We start from the raw sequence: 20,990 nt of genomic DNA, 5'->3' as shown, positions 1-20,990 counted from the left end.
CAAATTATTTTGTGTTTTGGCATTGGCAAAACTTTGCCACGGAGTTTCCCTTAATGGACTTACAAAGGTGATTTCGACAGAAATCGTTTGGGTTCGCAACTCCACATACCCCAATGCCACTAACAGCCTAATTACGGTACAAATCAGTTTGCGTTAAGGCGTTTCCAAAAGCAGTTTTGCCACGGCAATTAATGACTATTCAAATGCTTGGAATTCCTACTCCGTTAGCGGTCTTAATATGGCTCACTACTGAGTTTCAGAGTGTGGGGTCAGATGACAGATGCAGAAGTCGACAATACCTAGCCCCTTGTAACAGAAGGGCACAGCGCGATAATAACACAAATGGCCACACAAATGTCGAAAGGAGCCATCTGTCCCTGAAGGCGGCCCTATGAAAGGACGAGCATTGGGTCAAGCAACTCCCCTGGGTCCTTCTTGGCCTTCAAACAGCTCCAAAAGCAAACGGCGATGCATCTTCAGCAGAAAATATCTATGGGGAGACGCTTGTGGTCCCTGGAGAGTTTTTCCCTTTCAATCCAGACACCGAAGACATCAGTCTCGCCCACCTGCATGAAAGGGCAGGAAAATTCATGCTGTGCAACAAAACGTACACGGACACTACGAAACGTTTCAGGCTGGCCTCGCTGGACACCTGCCCTTATGTCTTTGTCAGACAAGACGGTCACCGGCCCCCACTCTCACGTCCGTACAAGGGGCCGTATCGTGTGCTGGAGAGGATAAATAAGGCATTCAAGATCATGGACCATGGAGCAGAAGACTGGTTGACCATGGACAGATTAAAGCCTACTCACACAGAAGACGAGGACAACGTACCCGAACAGCAAGGGCGGCACCCTCAAGTGCCTCCCGAGAATATAACAGAAGGCCACCTAGAAGCAGTCCAAGGAAACTGCAACCAGCAGTTGAACCCCCTGGGTTGCAACACCGGGGTGGCATCCTGCAACCACCTGATACACAAGGCGGAGATAATGGCCCTCCAGTGCTAGTATCCTGACAAAGGGGACGCCTGCAACCCCCGTCTCAATACAGACTAAAAGCGCATGCAGTATGTTTATTATTTATCGCTTTCATACAATCATTAAAATGTTCCCCTTTTGATAATTGTCTTGGGGGGGAGTAGCAATATTATCATCTTTGTATATATTTTTCTGTACATATTTTTTGGGCTCAAGCCATGTCGTCCTGATGGAAGTTCCTTAAAGGCAGCTTCCTAGGGTATATTACAACTACGGCGATATTCCCAGAGAATTTACCTTAAGGTACCCAGAATTCTAACTCCTGGAGCGAGTATCCCTAAAAAAGACCTTAGGGATATCGTAAATATCAGTGGACGTATTCTTGACACGCCTCATAGCAATCTGTACCCCGAATAGAGTTAACACTTCGTAGGGGTCAAATGGCAAGAAAACGAAAACGAGAAAGAAAAGGGGAGAGCCGTTCGTAAGGCCCTCTCTTCTCCCGTTTCGTAAGCGTGCCCTGCGCCGATTCTGGCGCCATCTGCATTCCTTTTTGCGTAGCTTTACAACTCGGTGTTTTTTCCTGTGTTTCTACCAAAATCTTGGATTTACTCTCATATTATGCTTTCTCCAACTTCTTCTGCTTCGGATAAGTTGAGTACTATTTCTTTTATGTATAAATGTAGGCTCTTGTTTAAAATTAAAGTATTTAAAAGAGTTATCTTTGATACAAGAGCTGTTGCCTGCTGGAGGCGTCATGGACGCTGTCGCTCGCTAGAATAGGATTTATTTGTTAGCAAGAGCGACGTTCCCAGCCCCCTGCGCTTTAATATTTAGCTGCTTAGCTTTTTAGGAATTCTGTTATGATGCGTTAGTAGTGCGCCTGGCGAAAGATTTGCCTAGGCTGACCAACACTAGTCTTCGTAGCCTAGTTGTTGGTCCTTGTACTTCCTGCATGATAATTAGTCTTCCAAGTGTGATTTTATATTGCTTAAAGCGTTAGGCAACGTTATACATACAAGCCCTTTTCGAGTAATTTCCAAGATAGTTTTGGAGTGAGTTTCGGTGATTTAGGTAATCGATTCTCTTAGTGCCTAGGCTAGGTTGTCTTAGGTCTTTATAATATTATCTGTTTCCCCGTTTGCTCCCTTCTCTTCGGGGAAGGGGCAAACCCTTTCCCTCTGTTTAAGCCTTAGGCTTAACTCTAGTGGTTTGTTTGAATTAATTTTCAAATATAACTATGCTGGAGTAGTACTGTACCTTCCTGCTCCAACTGAATTGGTTCAGAGGGGGACAGTACAGCAGTGTATTAGTCTGAGTCCGTGTTGGTCTAGCGTGGGGCAGAGTCTCCCTTGCTGCCTGACACGGGCATAGGAGGTTTACCCTCCTTGATTCACCTTGGAAGGTTTCGGTAATTATGATCCCTTCGCTCGGTGACCCCTCAGACTTGTCCTCTTTGCTGTTCCGGGTTCGGGATATGTTCCCTTTCCGGAATAGCAATTCCTTCCTTGCCTTGGTTTTAGGGAGGCAGCCAGTAGTGCCGGCCTCCCTCCCTGGATCTCTCTGGCTGAGATGAGCTTTCTTAGTTTGGAATGATCCTTAACCAAGGCAAGGTTGGACAGGACCCTCTGTCCTTCCCTTCTATTTTTCCGTTTCCTTTGTGTCAGTCGTCTCACATCCGTACCTAGCATAGGTTGGGATGAGGAACTGACGTGGTCCCCTGTCGGCCGGCAGAGTGTGCCGACCGGCAGAGGCCCTATCCTTTGAGTGCTGCCGGTCCTTCCTTGGTCCCTCAACCGCTGCCGTCTGTAGTTTCAGTAGCAGTGGTTAGGAAGCTTGACTTAGTGTCTCCCCTTCCTCTCGGCATTCTTTCAGGTGTCGGGCGCGGAGGTATATAGCCTCTTAGCCCGGCACCCATTCTGTTGTCTTCTCTTGTGTTGTCCTTGCCGTCTGCCGGCCTAGTGGCCGGCCGTCGGTAGGGGGGTGTTCGCTTGTTCTCTTGCTGTCGGTCGGCGGTGGTCTTATGCCTTTGCTGGCCGGTCTCCTTGCTCACCTGCCGGCCGCTTTGAGTGGCGGCCGGCAGCCGGGCGCTACCTGGGATGGATGCCAGCCGGCAGGGTTTACTCACCGCTGCCGGGCCGGCCTGCTACATCACTCGGTTGGCCGGCCACTAAGAGTGATGGCCGGCAGCTGGGTGCCAACCGGGTAGCTATGGACCGGTAACCACTACCGACCGGTTCAGGCATAGGAACTGGAGTTCTCCCCCGTCTGGGTGATCCTAAGTTGCATACTTGAGACCTACCTTTGGAAAAGGGGGTGGGGGTGCTGACCGGCAAGAGCCGGCCGGCACACCACCCTCATGTACTGTATCAGTTCTTCCCTGTTTAGTGTCTTCTACCAGGGGAGAACATGATATAGTAGGTTACAACACTGCCTTTTCTAACTTACTTGTGTTGCCTTGTGCAATCACTTGGTGTTGCCTTACAGGGATGAAAAGAGAACTCTTTTCATCTTTAGCCAGAATGGTAAAATCTTACCTTAGGTGTGAGCTACACCTAATTTCCCTCGGGAAATATGATCTTTGGTTATTCTAGCAAAGACTAACCATTTGATTTTAATGGCTGGTGGGCTTCCACAGGTGATTGTGGGGGATTCACAAGTATGTGTCTTTTCCTTATTCTTTGTGGTCTTGCACGACCCGTTGTTGTTGGCCTTACAGATAAGAAAGTGAGTTCTTTCTTGTCTACTATCCGGTATTTTAAAATCATTCCTTAGGGGGGGCTACACCTTCTTCCTTTGGAAATTTTTCATTGGTTAATCTGGCATAGATTAACTATACGATTTTATGATTTGGAAGGCTACAACAATTGGGTGTGCGGGAAATACAAAGATGTGTCTTTCATTTCCGTTTTGTTATGCTACTGTGCATATCCAGTGATACGTAGTTCACTTGATACTCATGGAAATTTCTTCTCCTTACAGGAGGACCATCCGTAGTGCGGATGTATTTCTGCAACACCCGCAGTAGGGCTTCTGCGGACATGGCTCTGAAGGAGGCGTGTGGCATGCGCTGTCTCCACGGATGTTCTCCGGTATTGGGTTCCCCAGGTATGTTTCATATGCACTAACCTATCTATTGAGGTTTTTTCTTTTCGCTTCGCTCAAAATCCGTTTTCGTCTCCCCTACAACGGTGGATTCAAGGGATATAGCTAGGGAGAAGCTTCGTACCTGGGTGAGGGGCTTTCAGAAGATTACCTCTGGACCTTATCTTCCAAATGAGAAGATGAGGGCTTTCTTTTCCTAGGGCATCAACTGTCACAGTGATTCCCCAACCTCAAGAGGAGGTCCCCTTAATTCAGATCCCGTGGATGCGGAAGTCACGGTCGCGTTGATTAGCATCCAGTTGGACGACAAGATACCAGACGTGTCCGAACGTCTGGAGGAAGACCTCCTGGCAGAAGGCCAGGATGAAGTTCAAGCTCCGGACAAGGTAGCGGAAGAGGCCGAGAGAGGTCGGCTGCTCCGGTTCAGGTCCTTGAACCTGCTCCCTCAACATCATCTGCTCTCGCAGTAGAGCAGGCCCTCCCTCCATTGTTGGCTTGAACCAACAAAGGCAGAGGGAGAAGAATGGGAATGCAGCTGCATTGCAACTGCAGGGGTACATCCGGACTGCTAGGTCCGGTGGAAGGAGGTACCAGCTTCAAAGGAAGAGACAGAGCCGAAGGAGGTCGTAGTGATAGACCATGCTAGGCTCATGCCTTGCTTTCTTCTTCGATGAAAGAGATGGGCTTCATGAACTCAAAGGTAGCTGTATTTGAGTAAGAGGCTCCCTTCCTTTGTGTCCTCTCCTGCCACAGCCTTCCCCCTTTTTCGCTGAAAGGGTTTGCGGCGGTTTTGAAAACAGTCGAGGCTGGCAAGCCTTTCCCCTCCCTGGTGAAGTGTAAACCCTTGTTGCTGGCCTTTAGAAAGGAAGATTTAGTAAGCAAAACAAGGACTGGAAGGACGTCCATCTTACCTTCTCAGTCCAGATGTGGGAGGCGGATTTTGCCGGATGCCGGTTCGGCGAGATCCTCTCTAAGCTGTCTGGCTTTCTTTTGCGGAGAGAACTCCAGACAAAAGAAAGACTGGCTGCCTCTTTGTCTCTTCAGTCCACGTCTGAGACGATGACAAGTGATCCCAAGGTCCATGAAACGTTCATGGTTGTGATCAAGACTCATCTGGCCACTGTGACGAAGGATCTCTACAGCTCCGTCAGGGCGAAGAGAACCTGTAGGGAATTCGTGTTCGCCCGGGCTACGATGAGGCACGAGCCAAGGAAACTAATCTCCTCCAACAGTTGGGACAAAGACCTTTTCCCTAGTGAGTCGGTCAAAAAGGTTGATAGGGCCGCCACGGACGATAGAAATCTTCTCCAGGAGTGGGGCCTGTCTACCAAGAGAAATTCTTCCCCGGATGGGGTCCCCAACCTTGGAGGAAGACTAAAAGGATTAGGATACTTTCTCGGCCAGCTAAGTCAAGTAGACATCAGCAGCAACAGCATTTGCTGATGCCCTCAGTGCCCCAGATGGTGGCAAAAACCCCGACCACACTTCAGTGGGTTCCCCAATTCGTGTCGACACAGTCTCCGGCATTCAACCCATCGTTCGAAGGTCAGTCAACTGCCTGTCGAACAAGCCTAGAGGAGCAGCCAGAATTTCGTCTAGGCGCCCCTCAAGGAGAAGGGGTTTCATGGGTGGTCGCGGTCAGAGAGGCAAGACCTCAGGACAACAGTCCGAGCGAGATGATATTGGTAGAAGGGAGTCTCCAACGCTTTTGGGATCGGTGGACCTTCGATCCCTGGGTCCACAGCCTACTCAAGAAGGGACTGGGCTGGAGCTGGTACAGCACTCCATCCCCATACTCTCGGCGTTTTTCCGATACTCCACCCCCGTTCTGGAGGAGTTCATTCATGAACTGTTAGAGGAAAAGTGATCCGAAGGGTAAAGTCCATCTAATTCCAAGGGAAGCTGTTTTGTGTTCCCAAGAAAGACTCGGAAAACTCGGAGTCATTCTGGACTTGTCGCCACTTAACAAGTTCATAGCGAACTACAGGTTCAAGATGCTAACAATACAACACATAAGGACCTTACTGCCCAAGAGAGCATTTACCGCCTCCATAGTTTTGTCAGACGCCTATCGGCACGTTCCAATCTATTGTCGATTCCCCTCCTACCTAAGGTTAAGGCTACAACGAAGACTATACGTCTTCAAAGCCATGCCTCTCGGGCTTTAAATAGCCCCAAGGATTTTCACGATGCTTGCGAACGTAGTTCTCAGTCAATTACGCCTAAAGGGAATTCAGGTAGTAGCCTACCTGGATTTTTGGCTGGTGTGGGCAGCACCCAGGACAGAATGCTTGCAAGCTTCCCTGTATGTGATCCATTTCCTAGATTATCTAGGCTTCAAGATCAACAGGAAAAGTCTCAACTTCCTCCATCTCTAAGTTCCGGTGGGTGTGAATCCATTGGGACCTAATGTCACACCGTTTTCTCCGTCATGGCGGAGAAAAGAAAGGAGATAGCTGGTTCTGTCAAGAGACTTCTAGATTCCGTATGGATATCAGATGCGAACTGGAGAGTGTACTGGGGCCTCTCCAGTTTACTTCGGTGACAGACCCGGTGCTAAGAGCACAGCTAAAGGATGCAACCGGAGATTGGAGTAGTTATGCATCAGATGCGCGAAGAGATCTGAGAAGACCAGTTCCGCTTCGTCGAAATACTCTTCTCAGGCCTTGGTCCCAAGCCAGACTCCCTAGGAAGTCGGTTCTTCTTCATCCACCTCCTCCGTCGGTGACGAGTCACTCAAACGCCTCGAAGGAGGGATGGGGAGTTCACTCTCATCAGAAAAAGGCCCAAGGGTCTTGGTCCAGTCTATTCAAGACCTCTCACAGTCATTTTCGAGAGACTATGACAGTCCTTCTTTCCTTAAAGAAAGTCTCCCCGCATCGCTCGATCCACATTAGGTTGGTGCTGGACAGCGGGGGAGTTGTGAGATGCTTGAATCGACAAGGACCAAGGTCGCCACCTCTCAACCAGGTGATGTTGGCCATCTTCCGATTTGGGGGAAGAAGAAATGGTACCTGTCAGCAGTTCACCTTTAAGGAGTCCGCAATGTGACAGCGGACGCTCTATCCAGGTTCACACCGATAGAGTCGGAATGGTCCCTAGACGCAGGACCATTCTCCTTCATTCTGAGCCAAGTCCCAGAACTGCGGCTAGACCTCTTTGCGACGAAAGACAACAAGAAGTTGCCCCTGTATGTGTCCCCGTACGAGGACCCCTTGGCGGAAGCAGTGGACGCGATGTCCCTCGACTGGAACAGATGGTTCAGGATTTATCTGTTCCCTCCTTACAACCTTCTGTTGAGGGTCCTCAACAAACTGAGATCATTTAAGGGAGTAGCGGCAGTAGTGGCCCACAAGTGGCCGAACAGTGTGGGGTTCCCTCTGGCATTGGAACTACGATTGGAGTTTCGACCGCTACCAGATCCAGTTCTGACCCAGTGAGTCCAGAAGTCAATTGTCTGTGCTTCATCACAGAAAACCCGGACCCAGCAGCTCATGATTTCTTTCCTTAACAGGTGAGAAAGTGTTTCGGGATTTCGAAAGCCAGCATGGACTTCCTAGAGGATTATAAGTGCAAACCTTTTATAAGGCAATATGAGTCATTTTGGAGAGAATGGGTAGCCCTTGTCAGACGAAGATTCCGCAGGAGATCACGACGGACTTCTGCTTGTCTTTCTTCATCCATCTCCATGGTTATGGATCGGTAACTAACACGATTTTATCATGTAGGCCTGCTTTGACAAGACCCATTCTATATGCCTTCCAGGTCGACCTCGCTAACGAGATCTTTTATAAAAGTTCCGAAAGCCTGCGCTAGGCTCAGACCTTTAGCACCTCCAAAGCCCAATTCATGGTCTTAGAAAAGTTCTTCATGTTGCTTCGCTGTTGAACAATAAGGAGTGTGCGTTAAAGGATTTGACCCATAAGTTATCCTCCCTTTTGCACTCGCGTCCGGGGCCAGGGTTAGTGAGATCATACCCCTCTCGAGAGAGGAAGGTCGTGTTCAGTTCCTGGATGAGTGAACTGAACCTTTTTCCGGATCCTACGTTTCTCACCAAGAACGAGTTACCCACCATCAGGTGGGGTCCCTGAAGAATCTGCCCTCTGAAAGAAGATGCATCTCTATGTCCAGTAGAATGCCTAAAGGTCTATCTTCGTAGAACTTCAGACTTCAAGGATGGCCATCTGGCCAGGGGAGAAACGTCAGGCTCAAAATTTATTACTGAAACAACTCAGGGCGAAAATCACATATCTTATTCGCAGAGCGGATCCTGACTGTTCACCCACAGGTCACGATCGAGGAAAGTTGCTTCATCCTTAAACTTCTTTAGTTGTAGGGATTTTGGACATCTTCGTTCGTACACTGGCTGGAAGTCTTCCAGAGTGTTCTTTCGTCACTATGCGAAGCAAGTGCAGCAACTAAGAGGTTCTGTGGTGGCAGTGGGTTGCGTCGTTAACCCTGCTGTTTAACTCTGCGAGGAACAGTAGCTTAATTGGGACAATTAATTCCAGGGTGAGTATGTAGTCACATGTTGTACTACAAACTATGTGAGGGTACTGGGTGACCCACGCTGACTGTTCCACTTTCAAAGGTGAACCCAGCATAAGTGCAAACATGCGTGCCAAGCGTTTCTGACGCTAATGTGACTGATTAGTAAAACAGACTTTTGACTTTGATACTTTGGTATCTTAAAAGTGGCTCCAATGTTTTTTCTTTCAGACAAACAAGTTTCTGTTTACTATCATACTTATGCTTAAAGCTTTAGTTATCCTCCTCTTATATATAGATATATATATATATATATATATGAGTGTGGTTAACCTGTTTGTTTATTGTCTGTCAATAAACTGGTTCTTGAGAACCTTGCGTCTCCTTCACCTGTGAGCATTCATTCTATGTATATTTACCCGGGGATAATTCTAATAGAATGTTCCCTTATGCAAGCTAATATTGCATTGGTTTATGCTTCCCCTTAGCTGGAGGACTCCATCCCATAAAGGGATGGTGGCGGATTTACGAGTTTCCTCCTAAGCGGATATGAACCTTTGTCCAATACGTGTTTTGAGCGGAGGACTGGTCGATATTTCATATTGACACAGTGATTCTTTTCGAACTTCGCTTTACCCAGTATGGGGTGAGACCACTATACTCGCTTGCCTGGGGTTCATACTTAGATATATGTACTCTTCGAGACTTTCCCAGAGTCTAGTAAGACTCTTCCCTGTTGGGGGCAGGAAGCTCTGTCATGGTTTATGATTAGTTGAAAAGATGTATGATGGTAACATCTTAGGTCTCTAGGTCGCGTCGATTGGGGGAAATACTTCTGAGGAGTACGGCACATTTTGAGAATCCACAGATACAGTAATGCTCTGGTATACTTCCATCAGGACGACATGGCTTGAGCCCAAAAAACGGATTTTGAGCGAAGCGAAAAATCTATTTTTGGGTAAGATGGCCATGTCGTCCTGATGGACCCGCCCTTCCCTTTCAATGAAAGGGCCGTAGGACCCCTCCCTACATACAGTATCTGTAGCACCTCGTGTTTCGCTACAAGGAATGCAGATGGCGCCAGAATCGGCGCAGGGCACGCTTACGAAACGGGAGAAGAGAGGGCCTTACGAACGGCTCTCCCCTTTTCTTTCTCGTTTTCGTTTTCTTGCCATTTGACCCCTACGAAGTGTTAACTCTATTCGGGGTACAGATTGCTATGAGGCGTGTCAAGAATACGTCCACTGATATTTACGATATCCCTAAGGTCTTTTTTAGGGATACTCGCTCCAGGAGTTAGAATTCTGGGTACCTTAAGGTAAATTCTCTGGGAATATCACCGTAGTTGTAATATACCCTAGGAAGCTGCCTTTAAGGAACTTCCATCAGGACGACATGGCCATCTTACCCAAAAATAGATTTTTCGCTTCGCTCAAAATCCGTTATTTATTCAGTCCAACGCAGAATCATCTGCCCTTCATTTCTATATACATTTCATTATTATATGTTAAGCGTGAGCTTTCATATTTATTGCAATGTTAACTGTAGAAAACACAAATACTGTACCCCGCATTTTTCACTTGTTCGCGGTCGGTCAGTCACCTTGCTACACTGCTGTCCGCACAGGTCAATGTACTTTGCCCGTGTCGGAAATAGAGTATCACTCGTCTATGGTCTGTTATCTCGAACCTTCACAATATAAGAAAATCCCTCTACAACTTAATCTCTTTTAAGTATTCTATTCCTACACACTGTTCCTAACATTCACTTGAGCCTACATTAAGATCTTTGTTACTCCATACATTGTCACTCATAGGTCAGGTTAACCAGGCTACTAATTCCCAATCCTTGTCCCTTTCCATTGAGCATCATTCCCTTTCATTAACTCTTTTCAGTAGCTTTCTTTTGGCACATAGCACACATGGATTATGATAAAGAGGTTTACTTAACATTCTGCATCATCACCTATAACTGCTAGCCTATAAATCGGTTACACTTCCTTATTGAATGTGAAATTTTAATCTTATCTTCTGAATTTTCAATTTTACCTCTGTAGAGAAACTGTTCCATCATGTCTATTACATCTCTGCTACCAGCCATTGTACCCTTTTTGAAATTCTAAAGGCAGGTACTATAATGAATGAGGAAGGATTTGTGAATGTCACAGGCTCACTCTGCTGAATGTCTTAGTTCTTTACTATTATCCCTGATTTACTTTCACTTACATCCAAAATTCAGGTCCAAATGTGTTCATGAAGTTTCCTTGACAGTTTTCTCTTCTGTGTCAGTACTTTACTAAGGTTGCCACACTGAAAAATCAAAATATGGGACACTTTCTTCAAATCGAGATTTACATCATCATACATATACCAAGGCACTTCCCCCAATTTTAGGGGGTAGCCGACATCAAACAAATGAAACAGAAAAGGGGACCTCTCCTCTCTACGTTCCTCCCAGCCTGACAAGGGACTGAACTGAGTTTGGCTGGTACTGCTAGGGGTGCAACAGCCCACCCTCCCTCGTTATCTACCACAGATGAAGCTTCATAACACTGAATCCACTACTGCTCCTACCTCCGCGGTCTTCCAAGGCACCGGAGGAAGCAGCAGAGTCTACCGGAACTGCATCACAATCGCTCGCCATTCATTCCTATTTCTAGCACGCTCTCTTGCCTCTCTCACATCTATCCTCCTATCACCCAGAGTTTCCTTCACTCCATCCATCCGTACAAACCTTGGCCTTCCTCTTGTACTTCTCCCATCAACTCTTGCATTCATCAACTTCTTTAGCAGATACCCATTTTCCATTCTCTCAACATGGCCAAACCACCTCAACACATTCATATCCACTCTAGCTGCTAACTCATTTCTTACACCCGTTCTCACCCTCACTACTTCGTTCCTAACTCTATCTACTCAAGATACACCAGCCATACTCCTTAGACATTTCATCTCATATACATCCAATTTCTATCTCTTCGTCACTTTCATACCCCACAACTCTGATCCATACATCACAGTTGGTACAATCACTTTTTCATACAGAACTCTCTTTACATTCATGCCCAACCCTCTATTTTTTACTACTCCCTTAACTGCCCCCAACACTTTGCATCCTTCATTCACTCTCTGACGTACATCTGCTTCCACTCCACCATTTGCTGCAACAACAGACCCCAAGAACTTAAACTGATCCACCTCCTCAAGTAACTCTCCATTCAAGATGACATTCAACCTCACACCACCCTCCCTTCTCGTACATCTCATAACCTTACTCTTACCCACATTAACTCTCAACTTCCTTCTCTCACACACCCTTCCAAATTCTGTCACCAATCGGCCAAGCTTCTCTTCCGCGTCTGCAACCAGTACAGTATCATCCGCAAACAACAACTGATTTACCTCCCATTCATGGTCATTCTCGTCTACCAGTTTCAATCCTCATCCAAGCACTCGAGCATTCACCTCTCTCACCACTCCATCAACATGCATGTTAAACAACCATGGTGGCATCACACACCCCTGTCTCAGTCCCACTCTCACGGGAAACCAATCGCTCACTTCATTTCCTATCCTAACACATGCTTTACTACCTTTGTAGAAACTTTTCACAGCATACAACAACCTTCCACCAACTCCATATAACCTCATCACATTCCACATTGTTTCCCTATCAACTCTATCGTACACTCTCTCCAGATCCATAAATGCAACATACACCTCCTTACCTTTTGCTAAATATTTCTTGCATATCTGCCCAACTGTAAAAATCTGACTCATACAACCCCTACCTCTTCTAAAACCACCCTGTACTTCCAAGATTGTATTCTCTGTTTTATCCTTAATCCTACTAATCAGTACTCTTTCATACACTTTTCCCACCACACTCAACAAACTAATACCCCTTGAATTACAACACTCATGCACATCTCCCTTAATCTTATATAGTGGTACAATACACGCACAAACCCAATCTAATGGTACCATTGACAACACAAAACACATATTAAACAATCTCACCAACCATTCAAGTACAGTCACACCCCCTTCCTTCAACATCTCAGCTCTCACACCATCCATACCAGATGCTTTTCCTACTCTCGTTTCATCTAGTGCTCTCCTCACTTCCTCTCTTGTAATCTCTCTCTCATTCTCATCTCCCATCACTGGCACCTCAACACCTGGAACAGCAATTATATCTGCCTCCCTATTATCCTCAACATTCAGCAAACTTTCAAAATATTCCGCCCACCTTTTCCTTGCCTCCTCTCCTTTTAACAACCTTCCATTTCCATCTTTCACTGTCTCTTCAATTCTTGCGCCAGCCTTCCTTACTCTCTTCACTTCTTTCCAAAACTTCTTCTTATTCTCTTCATATGACTGACCCAGTCCCTGACCCCACCTCAGGTCAGCTGCCCTCTTTGCCTCACGTACCTTGCGCTTTACTTCCACCTTTTTCTCTCTATATTTTTCATACTTCTCTATACTATTACTCTGCAGCCATTCTTCAAAAGCCCTCTTTTTCTCTTCCACTTTTACCTTCACTCCATCATTCCACCATTCACTGCCCTTCCTCATGCTGCCTCCAACAACCTTCTTGCCACATACATCACTTGCAATCCCAACAAAATTTTCTTTTACTAACATCCACTCCTCTAAATTACCCGTTTCTCTTACTTTCACTTCGTCATATGCCATTTTCAACCTTTCTTGATATTTACTTTTTACCCCCCGTTTTATTAGCTCTTCAACCCTCACTAGCTCCCTTTTACATCCACCTACTCTATTCCCCCACTCTTTTGCTACAACTAATTTTCCTTCCACCAAAAACTGATCAGACATACCGTTAGCCATACCCCTAAACACGTGCACGTCTTTCAATCTTCCAAACATTCTTTTAGTTATCAACACATAATCCATTAACGCCCTTTCTACAACTCTTCCATTTGCCACTCCTACCCATGTATACTTGTTTTTATCTTTCTTTTTGAAAAAGCTAGAACCTATCACCATCTCTTGCTCAACACACATCTACCAGTCTCTTACCACTCTCATTTTCACCTGGTACGCCATACTTGCCAATGACACCTTCTACCTCTCCAGCGCCCACTCTAGCATTTAAGTCACCCATGACAACTACATAATTCCTTCTACCCAGTCCTTCTACACACCTAGTTAATCCATTCCAGAACTCATTCCGCTCTTCTCCACTTTTCTCACAACCTGGCCCATACGCACTGACAAAAGCCCAACATTCCCTACCCAACTTAACCCTTACCCACATTAACCTAGATGATATCTCCTTCCATTCCACTACTTTACCTGTCATCCATTCGCTCAGCAATAAAGCCACACCTTCTCTTGCTCTTCCCCTTTCAATCCCAGACACTCTACCAAACATTTCACCAAACTTCACTTCACCTTTCCCTTTTATCTTTGTCTCACACAAAGCCAATATATCCATCTTTCTATTCCTAAACATACTTCCAATCTCACAGCTTTTACTCTCTATCGTACTACATCCACGCACATTCAAACACCCCAAAACTAGAGTGCAGGGAGCAGTCACTCTCCCCCCAGCTCCACTTCTTTGATGTCTCACAGGATTATAATAAAGGAGAGGGGGTTCCCAGCCCCATCGTCCCGTCCCTTTTAGTCGCCTCTTACGACATGCAGGGATATGTTGCCGCTTTTTAATAGAATTAAATTGTGTGTACATGCCTGCCAACAGATTGAATGATTCATTAAAAGTATTTTATAAATAAATAATAAACATACAGATTTTGCTTTTGTCAATTCTTCCTTTTTTAGCATTTGTGTAAAGGGATTTTGACGAAGGAAAAATCTATTTCTGGGGAGAGACCTGTGTCGCCCGATGAAAAGGTCCTTCTTGTCACTTTTCTGATATAAATAACTTCCAAATATATCAGAGAAAGTTAAAGCTTGGAATGCAGAGGTTACTACCCTCGCGCGAACACCCTTAGGGCGTCGTGTATAAAGATGGGGCGTGTGAAAACCACTATTCACAGGTCGTCTTCCATTTAGAGAATTCCTTCGCCAATAAGGGATGAGCCGCTACAGCGGCACTAACCAAACCAACCTGAACATTTACACTGAGAAATCAGATATATGGATTAAAAATATCTTACATTACACACATTTAAGATTTTTTCTGTTAAACATTCCTTAATGGGAAAGCATGCTCGACCTTAACATCATGTGTTGACATGCTGAATAATAGCAAGCAAGGAGTTAACAAGTACCTTATTTCTAGAAAGTCAGTTGATTGAGGTATAGAACACAATCTTCCATTAAATAGCTTATAGTGTCATCCCCCAAATTTTGTTCGCATTTATTTATTAGGGAATTTTTAAAATGAGGGTTACACCCAATACCTGATGGCATTCATTTCTAACCCATTGTTTTATTCATTAAGTTTACAAATTCCTTAAAGCAATAAATTTCCCTTTTCAATTTGCTTAATGCAACTACTAAAGACATATCAAAAACTTTGAGCAAGCTGTCTTTGCTCCATAGGACTTTTGAAGCCTACCAGAATATTTGGGTAATTTTATACAAAATTGAAGTATGATACAGAGGTTCAAATAACCCAGGGATTCTGTAAAATAAACTCATCAGAGCAATTTGAGAGAGCTGAACATATATATCATGAAAATCTCTCCATTTTGTAGTTAGAAGAGTATACATTTCAAAATTTCCATTTCTTTTTTAATTATGGTTACTTCAACATTAATACATACCAGTCCCAGATTGAACACCTTTGTGCAAAATATGGGCTGAGCATCAAACACTTACCATAGGTGTCATGCTTTCCTTGAATTTTGAATAAACATTATGTACAATATATAACAAACATCTGTCGAAATTAGAAATTTTGTTATCCAAGAGAAGCAGAGATGAAATCTTACTTATAACCTCATCAGCAAACTGTCTTTATTTGTAAAAAAAAATATCGCCAAGTTGAAAAATATTCTATCTTACGACTATTTTTACCATTAGATATGTAATAGAAAAAAGAGAATTCATATTCTTCACAACCTCCAAAATAGATTATGGAGATACTGTACTCTTTCTTTCTTACTATTGCAGTTGATTTACTAGAAGCACTTGAGACTTACTTGCAATTTTAGAAACAGGAAATACTGTTGGTAAAACAAAGCTTGTAGAGTCCTTCAAACAAAGTTTTTTTTACATGAAATCAAACAAAGTTTTTGACATGAAATCTGAGAATGAGCAAATACAGCAGAATCAGGGATCTTGTGAGACTGATAAGAGACAGGGGACAAAACTTCCAATAGAGGACATCTGGCTTCCTTACCTTTACTGATGTTAGTAAGTGAATTGTCTTGAAAGTTACAAGAATCTATCTGTTACGCTAAGAACTTTATTATCATTTTATTCCAACATAATTATTATTTATTTTTAGATATATCACAAATTCTAGGAGTGACATCCATTATTAATTTTTTTTCCTTAAGTGAATCTTAGATTTAAAGTTATTGAGTTGGCCTTTTGAATAAAACTGAATTTCTTACTACCAAGCCTTACGGTTTCCAGAAAGTGGAGGGAAGCTCCAAAAACCAGAGCATATTGTCTTAACCTCAATGCAAATCAAACACAATTTATACGATAATATTTTTAATGTCAGTTATATACACTCAGACTAGACAATCATAAGACCATGAAATAATTGTTGATCTCAAGTTCAGATGACATTAAATCACAGTACACAGGTATTTCAGAGTAATCCAATACGTACAAGAATGTAGTTTGGGAATAGTGATATAAACTATCTTGGCAACATTTGCAGAGAGAGAGAGAGAGAGAGAGAGAGAGAGAGAGAGAGAGAGAGAGAGAGAGAGAGAGAGAAAGAGAGAGAGAGAGAGATATGAGGTTCTTCGCATCTTTTATAGCATAACAAAATAAAATGAACTGATCCGGTTTTAATTGATATTTTTCTTTTAGAAGAGGATATCTAATTCTTTATTACAAGTAACTATAGAAATAATAACAAACATTAAACCTCTTTTATGGTTAAGAATTGAATATTAATACTTTTGGGCTGGGTACGTGTGTAAGATAATGTAATGTACTGTGCACAAAATTAAGTTCTTTAAATATTAAAAATATGTACAACAGCTAAGCTCAAATATATCCAAAATAAGATGCTATATATTATCAAAATGTTCTAGAAAGTTACAACAAATTGAAGACTACACTATATGGTTTAGTTTTTTAGTAAATTGAGATGGCATCCCAGCTAATAACTTATGAAAAAAGCAGGCTTTGGGTCTACTTTAGAACAAAGGCAAAATGCCTTACAAATCCCAAATTTGGGGAAGTTAATAATTGCAGCTTAATGTAAGGAATGTCAATACTTCTGGACCCAGTGTAGATTATTCTTTGGCCTTATTAATTAATAATTAGGAATTTTCTGAAAAACTTGTGGCAAAGTTAGTTACAGTCTTTAAATGCAAAAATTTAAAGAACTTGCACTTACAATGAAAACTGTCATTAAGTCAATTTTTTTCCAAATTGCAATACAATAATCTTATTTTAAACAATGCTTTCATTTCTTTATGTCAGTAAAAAATAATTTCTAGTCATGCAGGAAGAACTAAGATTTATTTTAAATACAGTGGTACTAATGCAATGCATTATCCAAAATGGTTTGATACATTTCCCAGTTCTGTACTGGCAACCTCTATGGGAGAATTATTTGTACTTTGTTACTGCAGTAAGAAAATGCAAGTAGTTGTGCATAATATGGAAGTATAATTTCTGTTAATAATTTGTGAACTACTTTTTCACTGCAATGAAATTTAGCACTTTTAATTTTCAGGGTACCAAGTGTAAGTATTCTATTATTTTCAAATAATGCCAAAATATGTTAATCAATGACTAAATTTTCTTTCCATAAAAAATTGGATCTTTAAATCTAGAGTGCACTGTATTGATATCATTAATATTGCAAAAAAATATTTGTCAATGTAAAGCTGCTGTTTAACAAAAGCGGAAATTAGGTCATGAATATCTGTAATGTTCACAAAAGGAAAACATGCAGTGTTGATGTTATGTTGGACTAATTACATGCATCATAGAATGAAAACAATACTGTACTTTCTGTGTTAATGCCAGTCTTATAAGTATACAGCTTTACACTCAAGTTGTATTGGTAAGTTACTTAAAGATAATAATTCAAAGATCATAAAGTAACAGTATATAGTGAATCTGTACCACACGGCCTCATGGGCTTGCATAGTAACTAAAATTGTCACAAGTTGCATAAGTAATTAGTAATAACTTAATGATGGCCTTGCTATACCATGCTATTTTTGTTTCTTTCCAAATAATACAAACTTATGCTCATTTTACTGTTAGACTTACAAATAAAGTTAAATTTCTATGATAAATCTAAAAATTAATCATCAGCCTTACTTTTACCTTTCTAGTAAAAACAAAAGTAAAAATAATATTCAAACTTATTTTTGCAGCTGAAAAAAATTAAACCCACTCATCACAAACAACCACTTCTGGTACATGGAGTGTCATAACAATATCCTGTTTTCTTAAATAAATCTTGTAGTAAACTTTGTTAAATCTCAATACATTATAACCATGTAACGATTAAGCTCATTGGAGTTGTTTACTGCAATCCTCCCTGACAGGTAAATAAACTTGGCCTTGGATAAAAAATTCCTTTGACCATTTCATATATTCAACACTATTCTTGTAAAGTACAGATATATGGTTCAAACTACAAATGTACTTTTCCAGTATGCCACATATTACTGACAGACATACAGTATCACTATGCAGGTGCTATACCACTAAAAATAAATGCATGTTTCTGTGGAAAACAAATAGCACCTCTTAAATCTATCCCTCATAATGCAACCCTTGTACAACATTTCCATACCTTTTAGAGAGCATTTGCAAATGTTCAAATTCTGTATTCCTATCAGATTAAGAAATATTTAAAGATTCTAATTATTTTCCAATGAAACATGATTGTGCCTCTTTGATTAACTCACACTCATAATCTTTGAATATCATTATTACATATGTACGTTAGGTATTCTCTTGGCTATGGCAGGTGGTATGAAACTCTACTACATCACCATCACTGCTAAATCAATTTTCAGGAGATTCTTTCTTTGCGTAACTTTTATAAAGATGCTTATTCAACACCAAACTTCCATAGCTAAGACAATTCTCATCACATTAATTCAACCTAAGATTCTAATGTCTGTGCACTATACAAAAGCTCGTATAAAATTTAACTCCAAATGAATATCATGAGTTGCGTTATGAAATCAGTTCAACTGATTTCTATAAAGTTATGGCAATAGTTGAATCTTGTGCTCTGACTTTGTTTGAGTAAACTAATGCCATTCCTCTGAAAAAAACTGGTCATAGAATATCAATCATACATCAGATATAATTTTGTGGCAAGTCTCAATTACACAGTACCAAAACCTGCTATATGAAGAATTCAGTGCAGGTACACGAATCCTTTCCATTATTTTAAGATTACTATACATGACCACTTTTCAAAGTATGTTTTAAAGATGAAGGTGAAAAATCATAAAAAAATGAAAAAATTTTCAATTTCACATGACAAATATTTGATGATGAGAAGATAACATAACTTCGACAAAGAGGTTGATTGGAGCGATGGCATTTAATGACATCTGCCCACCTCTGGGCCAGACAAGATTTGGGCCAAATACCACTGCAAGATTACTGGCATTCATTTTGTTCAAGTCACAGCGATCCATTACCTGAAATATCAATAGAAAAGTCAGTCTAATATGACAGTTCCCCAACATACTGTAAGAAATATGACCACACTAGAAAATGTAATAAATAAAATAGTACAGAAGCCTTTTCTAAGTATCTTTTTCCATATATCATCATAACAGCTTGAAAAAAGTGGGAAGAATTATCTTCATGCTTTATTTTCATTTATCTCATGCATGACTGCAATTAACCCACATCACGTTTTGCTTACGCTAACCCTTTCCCCTTTCTCTTCTTCCCTTTATCCCCAGGGTGGGAAGAATTATCTTCACACTTTAGTTTTAATTAAATCTTTTATTTTTATTTAGTGCCTGCATGATTTATTTCAGTTACCATTTTGTTTTCTTTTTGTCTCTTGCATGACTTATACTGTATTAGTTACCCTCTCCCTTTTCTATCCTATCTATCAAGATTCTCTGTTTGTGACGTCATGACAGATAGATTTCTATGGTACTAATTAGCTGTCTTTAAGTAATGATTTTTATTTCCTTGAGCAATGATTTCTAGGATGAATTATTTCTCTGATCTTGGTTGCAAGATTTACATTAAAATTTATTTTTATTTCAATTACATCTTTCAGCACAAATTTCAAATTTGTTTAACTAGGAATCTCATTCTCCAACATGCATTGCCTTTGACAATTCTTCCATTACATCCATTATTGTATATGCCAGACAATTTGGTTTTATTCTTAGGTATATTTCCCTGGAACAACAAGATTACTCCTTGTATCCTATATAGACACCTTCGACACCCTTCAAAACCTCTGTTTCTACAGAGAGATTAATTACATTTTCTGATTCTGGTATGGTACCTCAAGACTGGCATACAAGGATGCTTTGTTTTTTATTCTGTTTGAGGAGAAATGAGCCCCTTCTCCCTTTTAAACTGTTCAATCAACAATGATATGCTTGACTAGGTCTATCTCTCAGGGACCTTATATGGCCCGTCCACAGTGAACATCTGCACCACCAGCCTCGCATATCCAGATGAGGGAGAAGCCCCCTGGAAACAGGAGCAATGGCAGGAAACCCTTTATTCTGTCTTGTTAGATACAAGGGGAGTCTTGAGGGTAGGCCCAAGGAGCTAAAGTGTCAACCTCACCAAATACCCAGACTGGAATGCACCTAGGCCATTGGGATCTATAATACGTGATTTAAAAGAGATCTCAGTGAGTGGCCACATTTCTCCTTGACTTACATATAACTTGTTTAATTGTATATCACAGTCTGGTTTAGAACATTCAGCGTGCTTGCACGTTTGTTTTAATTATGGTTTTATTTCTAATAATCTTAAAGACGTTGCACACTATTCAATTGATCGTTGTACAAATCTTTGAGTAACCCCTATCATATACAGGATAATCAATGTTATTGGTTGAATCTCTTTATGTTTCATGTTCTCACTAACCCTTTGTTTTGTTGTTAAACTTTGTATAACCCAATTGTGTCTATTTACCTTTTCACCAAGCTACTATGAAGTTAATTGATTTATCAGGTAAATTTTTAAGGTCATTTATATACTAATTTGCAGCCATCCCTCAGAGGTAATGAAGATTATCCTATGCTCCAACCAAACTGTTTAAAGAATTTGAGTT

The 20,990-nt window shown here is 41.9% G+C and overlaps 1 protein-coding gene across 6 annotated transcripts in view; it reads right to left on the bottom strand.

Annotated features, from left to right (window-relative positions):
- Window positions 1-16,392: 16,392 nt before the first annotated feature.
- RhoGAP68F (Rho GTPase activating protein at 68F) overlaps window positions 16,393-20,990 on the bottom strand; it is a 379,237-nt gene continuing 374,639 nt past the window's right edge. For all 6 annotated transcript variants that reach the window (XM_068349546.1, XM_068349547.1, XM_068349550.1 and 3 more), the window contains one exon: window positions 16,393-19,374. In XM_068349546.1, the coding sequence (XP_068205647.1) occupies window positions 19,204-19,374 (171 nt within the window). In that variant the 3' untranslated portion in view covers window positions 16,393-19,203. The remainder of the gene's footprint in view (window positions 19,375-20,990) is intronic.

The sequence above is a fragment of the Palaemon carinicauda genome, chromosome 26, assembly GCF_036898095.1.
Source record: "Palaemon carinicauda isolate YSFRI2023 chromosome 26, ASM3689809v2, whole genome shotgun sequence".
Lineage (NCBI taxonomy): Eukaryota > Metazoa > Arthropoda > Malacostraca > Decapoda > Palaemonidae > Palaemon > Palaemon carinicauda.
The sequence above is the reverse complement of the archived record's forward strand: the minus strand, read 5'-3'. Positions and strand labels throughout refer to the sequence as shown.